This window comes from Cervus elaphus, chromosome 20 (assembly GCF_910594005.1).
Source record: "Cervus elaphus chromosome 20, mCerEla1.1, whole genome shotgun sequence".
NCBI classification, from domain to species: domain Eukaryota; kingdom Metazoa; phylum Chordata; class Mammalia; order Artiodactyla; family Cervidae; genus Cervus; species Cervus elaphus.
The window spans coordinates 40,354,171-40,360,161 of record NC_057834.1 but is presented as its reverse complement, the minus strand read 5'-3'; the positions used below and the strand labels follow the sequence as shown (position 1 = coordinate 40,360,161).

The 5,991-nt window shown below is 47.2% G+C and overlaps 1 protein-coding gene across 1 annotated transcript; it reads left to right on the top strand.

Moving 5' to 3' along the window:
- The first annotated feature begins 3,238 nt into the window (after positions 1–3,238).
- On the top strand, positions 3,239–5,229 carry PRR9 (proline rich 9). Its single transcript, XM_043877208.1, has 2 exons — positions 3,239–3,340; positions 4,080–5,229. Exon 2 carries the CDS (start codon positions 4,100–4,102, stop codon positions 4,448–4,450), a length of 351 nt encoding a protein of 116 aa, XP_043733143.1. The 5' UTR covers positions 3,239–3,340; positions 4,080–4,099; the 3' UTR covers positions 4,451–5,229.
- The last annotated feature ends 762 nt before the right edge of the window (positions 5,230–5,991 follow it).

Here is a 5,991-nt window from a genome sequence, read left to right as displayed (position 1 = left end):
CCAGCAACTCTACATGTCTTTCTAGAAGCTCTAGGGGAGAATCTCAGATCTCCTAGGAATGTCCACATTCCTAGGCTAGGGTCTCCTTCAGCATCTACACAACTTGCAATGGCCAAATCTTTCTCACATCACATCACTCTGACACTGACTCTTCTGCCTGTTTGCATTGAAGTACCCTTGTGATTGCACTGGACCCCCTTTCAGTGTAATCAGTTCAGAGTCAGTCCTTTTCAAGGAGTTGAAATCTGGACTCCTCCTAACTGCCTTCACCCTCCTCCCTGAGAAGTTTCTCCATTGTTCTGCACATCTATTTGGTCTCCTTCTCCCTCAGCTCAGCCAAAGACACAGAAATTCATTCTGCATGAGCAAGGTCTTCTGGGGCATCCTGCTGTAGAAAACTTGGAGAGCTCAACCAAGCAGGCCTCTTCCCCTAATCTCTCACCCATCCCTTTCCTGCATCAGCCTCAGCCTCTCCTCTCAAAGGGCTCCTAATGAAGACGCCTTCCTCCAAGCTCCCTAGAAGGTCCCTGCCCACCCTCCTTGCCTGGTTAATTCCTACTGTCCAGTAAAGCATGACACAGACATCTCCTGCTCTGGAAGCCTTCTAGAGCCTTCCAGAGCCTTCCATTCAAGGCTAATGTAGCGGCCTTCTTCTGGGATGTGGGGGCTTACCTCTGTCCATCTTTCCCATGAAACTGTGAGCCCCTTGAAAGCAAAGCCACAAATAACTGAAAGAATGAATGAATCAATGAATAAACTCAATGACAGAGAATTCCTTGCTTCCTAGGACTCCCAAGGAGTTGCTTTCTCTCTTAGACCAATGTCCCTCAACATTTTTGGCACCAGGGACCAGATTCTTGGAAGACAATTTTTCCATGGATGGGGATGGGTTAGGTGGGGGTGGTTCAGACAATAATGCGAATAATGGGGGAGGCAGCAGATGAAGCTTCGCTAGCCCATCACTCACCTCCAGCTGTGTGGCCTGATTCCTAGTGGCCATAGACCAGGGACCCCTGTCTTAGACAGAATTCCACAGAAAAGATAAAGGAGATGAAGAGGGAAAGGAGAAATGGAAGGAGGAGGTGAAAAAAGAAGAGAAGAGAAAGGAAGAGGAGAGCCCCCCCTTCTACACCTGATCATCCAGTTCCCAGATTCCCCAAATGACCTATCTCTTCAGATACTCCAATAGGTCTTCCAAATCCTCTCCTGGTCCCCTGTACCCCACTGCCACTGCTGCCTAGAAGATTATGTCCTCACAGGAATATCAGCACCACTCCCCTGGCTGGCCTCTGTCCCCTCCCCACTCCAGCATCTGTCCCTCACCAGGACATTGAGGGGGCCAGGCTGGTGCTACATCAATTCTCCATGTACCAGTCCTAAAGGCCAAAACATCACCTGGTCTCCCCCAGTTCACCTTTTGAAAACTTTTTCAGGAACAAACATCCAAAAACTATGTAAATCTTTGAAGGCTTTTCTGACTTTAGCCTTTTTTAGGAAATGACCTAAACCCGTCTCTTCAAGCTTTACAGTCCCTAAAAATTGGTCAACTTTAGCAAACAAGCACAAGTCACCATGTTGTGATTGACGGGCTTCTTGTACAATGAATGTTTTCCCATTTTCCATTAAATGAAATCCTTCTCTGCCTCCCATTGTCTCCCATTCACCTTCTTCCTTCTTTAATTAATGCATTTACTCCATCAATAATCATTTCTCTTTCACTTACTCAGTCTTACAGCCCCCACCACCTAAGAAACTACAACCTAAGATAGAAATAAGATCTTGTACGCAAATAACTGGAATTCCTAAATAACAATACATGCTAAGTCACTTCAATCGTGTCCAACCCTTTGCGACCCCATGAACTGTATAGCGCGCCAGGCTTCCCTGTCCTTCACCATCTCCCAGAGTTTGCTCAAACTTATGTCCATTGAGTCAGTAATGCCATCCAACCAACTTATCCCTTGTTATCCCCTTCTCCTGCCTTCGATCTTTCCCAGCATCAGGGTCTTTTCCAATGAGTCAGCTCTTTGCCTCAGGTGGCCAAAGTATTGGAGCTTCAGCTTCAGCCTGCCAGGTTCCTCTGTCCAAGGGATTCTCCAGGCAAGAATACTGAAGTGGGTTGTCATTTCCTTCTCCAGGGGATCTTCCCAACCCAGGAATCGAACCTGAGCCTCTTATATCTCCTGCGTTGGCAAGTGGGTTCTTTACCACTAGCGTCACCTGGGAAGCCAATAACAATGGTAAATGTCATATAAATAGCACAAACAAGATACTGCGAGAGTTCAGAAAGACACAAAAGTGTTTCTAGTTTAACCAGGAAAGGTTCCTTGGAAGACAGAAGACTAGAGTGGAGCCTTGACAAATGCTTAGGATTTCAAAAGGCCCAGGAAAGGAAGGCACACAAGATGGAAGTGACAACCCAAACAGAGACTTACCAGTAGAGAAAACTCGGTGTGCTTGCTTTGAAACTTTTCCTTTCATCCCTCTAATTTTTATTAACCTGAGTTCTAAGAAAAGTTTTTCCAGAAGGCAAGGTGACAGATCAGCCTTGCTTGGTCCATCCTGTTTTCTTGGTCACTATGAAAACTCTGAGTAGCTAACTCCACTCTTAAAAATGTCATAAATCAAAAACAAAAAAAGAAAGAAAGAAATGTCATAAATCAAGGTTGAGATGATGAAAATTATCTGCCTTCTCCCTTCTTTTTCTTCCCCTCCACCCTACTTTACAACCAAAGAGTGACAAATGACTCCAATTTCCCTCCAGATCTCCTTTCAAGAAATCACTCTCTGCAGGAGGCTGTAGGTTGTCTGTTTGTCTGGGCCCAATCTTCCTCGTGTCCAAAGGAGTGTGACTATGAAGAAGGATCTAGTGGAAATGACTGAAAGAGGCCATATGTCCCTTGACCCAGACAGACTTCAGAATTTAGGCATAAATTCTTACATGGCTGAAGATGAGATGAGCAAGGCGGATCTTATCTTACCACCTCCTGAACCAGTTTGGGCAGACAAGGGACCCAGTCCTAGTTCTGAGGCTGAGATAACGTTTTATGAACATTCTTTTGCGGCTGCCTCTAATGAGAGAGATCTGACGGGAGCCCCTCCCTGCTGAGGTCTGGTAAGGACCCAGAGGCCAAAAGAGAGGCTGATTAACAGGCATCCCAAGCAATGACTCAAACCAGGGGCAATTTCAGACGAAGCTCGTTATGGTGACTCCACAATTAAGACCTCAGCCCACGTGGCCAGTCGGTCTTGCGGGAGGCTGGACCAAGCACTGTATAAAAGTCCCTACCAGACTGGGCTCCTCCATCCACATACTTTGTTGAGGCTTGTAGACGATCAGGTAAGTGGGGACATCTGTGCCCTCTCTCTCCCTTTCTGTTCTGTCTCTGGGAGACTACTATTCTTTTCCTCCACTGGACTGTACTTTCTATTGATTTTTTGCAGTGGTTTGCCACTTCGTAGGGCTTCCCAGGTGGCTCAGTAAAGATTTGCCTGCCAATGCAGGAGACACAGGAATCATGGGTTCAGTCCGTGGGTGGGGAAGGTCCACTGGAGAATGAAATGGCAACCCACTCCAGTATTCTTTGCCTGGAGAATCCTATGGACAGAGGAGCCTGATGGGCTACAGTCCATAGGGGTCACAAAGAGTCAGACACAACTGAGCATGCACACACACACACACCCCATTTCTTGGGCTTATCAAACCATTCTGTGTATTCTACCCAGTCTCTTGCAACTAAATTTCAAAAGGGTTCAGTTCAGTTCAGTTCAGTCACTCAGTCGTGTCCAACTCTTTGCAACCCCATGAATCGTAGCACACCAGAATAGAAAGAAAAGATCTATAGGAGGACTGGAGTTTGGGGGTTGGGGGCTATAGATATTGACAAAAGCTATGAGAATATCCTCAACTAGGAGATGGGTGTCAGAAAGAGCTGAAGTAGGGATAGAAAGAGAAAGGAATAAAAATCAGCAGAGAAATGAGTTCTTAAATCACTTATTCCCCATTCCCCTCTCTCAAACCTTCATTTTCAGCCTTTTATGGTTAATGCATATATTTTCAAAGCTTATGTTTGTTTCAGGTCCTGCCAGTCACCCTAGGATGTCCTTCAATGAGCAGCAGTGCAAACAGCCATGTGCGCCTCCTCCGTGTCTTCAAAAGACCCAAGAGCAGTGCCAGGCAAAGGCTGAGGAGGTGTGCCTCCCCCCATGCCAGGACCCCTGCCAAGAGAAGTGCCCAACGAAAATTCAAGAGGTGTGTGTTCCTCAGTGTCAGGCATTAAGCCAAGACAACTGCCCACAACAAAGCCAAGACCCATGTCTCCCTCTATGTCAAGACCAATGTCCATCTCAGTGCACGGAGCCATGCCAGGAGTTATCTCAGACAAAATGTGTGGAGGTTTGCCCACAGAAAGTCCAGGAGAAGTGCTTGCCCCCTGGCAAGGGGAAGTAGCTGCTCATAATGCTATGTGGGGGTCCAGAAGATGATCCCAACCCCAGCCCACACCATGGTGACCTTTTCCCACGGGTACCTCTGTGTGCACCCTGCTCTCGCCTCCTGGCTTCCTCAGCATTCCAGGACTTGGTCTGTGTCTCTGAAGACAGTTCTGTCTGTATTTCCTCAACCTCTGTGAATACGTATTGTTGTCAACAATCTATTAGAAGGTCTTAGCTGTCGGAAGGATGTGGTTATCAAGGAAGACCACAGAAGCCCAGTTCAGCTCCCTCGGGGCAAAAATTCACCCTACCCTGGGTGTGCAACAGCGAAGGATGCCTCCATTCATCTTTCAGAATGTCAACCTCTTACTTGAGTCTCAAAACAAACTGAATTTTGATGGACTTGGCGCTGATCACCACCACCACCATAAGTGAGGAGAAGAAGTTGGTGGTGTTGCAAAACTAAAACACAGGTTAATTTTATATCTATAACCCAAAACAATGACAGAAAGTGATTAGATGTTGGAACGTTGGCTGTGTTTTAAAAAATGAAACAAAATGAAATGTAAATGGCTGGTTCCAAATAGCCAGTAAGGAAAGATGTGATTAGATGTTTGGGGTCCTGGTGATTGATCTCTGTGCTTCATTGTTGACCGGCTTTAGGCCCTTCATTTCTGCCATGTACCCTCTTTAGAGATGGATTTGTGACTGTGTGGTGCAGGCTGCTGTCCTCCGGCTCTTTGCCTTCTTCTCCCTGGTAAAGGTAAAATGCAGAATAAAGCTGATCCTAAGACATGCCTGACTCGATGTGCGCTCATTCCTGCTGTTCTTGTGATGATTATTTTCTCCTTTTTTGACAAATCTCACATAGGAATAAAAAAACAGCCCTCCAAGATGTACAGAACAGCCATGCTGAAAGAGGCCTCCTTAAGGGGTACCCGGACCATCCCACCCTCATCCACAACATATCATAGGCCCATCTGTGCCCATATTTCATACCTGAGAAAATCCAGCTGGGGCTGGGACTTCAACACTTCAGGTCCAGGGTTCTTTCCACAACAGCATCTTTCCTCTCTGACCCTTGCTTTCCAGAGGAAAGGACTAATACGGGAGAAGGGGCCTTCAATGGAAGAGCCATGATACCCACAACCATAGCATCCCTCTCTGAAGGAAAATACAGATGTGCTTCTAAGATGAACACAAACTTGAGGGCCAAAATTGTGTGCCCTACCATCTGGCCAGATTTCAGAAAAGCCAGGCAGCCTGGTTCACCTCCCTGAACCCTGTTACTGCCCCCAGTTGTGGAGGAAACACAAGGCTGTGAGCTCTGGGTTTGCACAAAAGGGCTGAGGAGACTCCAGACTTATAGGAGAGAATCAATGGTGGCTTCTCAGCTGTGCCTGGAGGTCTGACTTGGGCCCTGAGACTTGAGTCAAGGGCCAGGCTCCTGAGGGCTAAAGGGACTCCTCCTTCATCCTCAGGGACCCCCTCCTCCTCAGCCTGTATGGCTACGCCCCCATGGACAGCCTGGCCAGCCCCTCCCTGTGGGCTGTGTGA

Coding starts and splice junctions, on each gene's coding strand:
- PRR9 (XM_043877208.1), top strand. CDS start 4,100: ATGTCCTTCAATGAGCAGCAGTGCAAACAGCCATGTGCGCCTCCTCCG.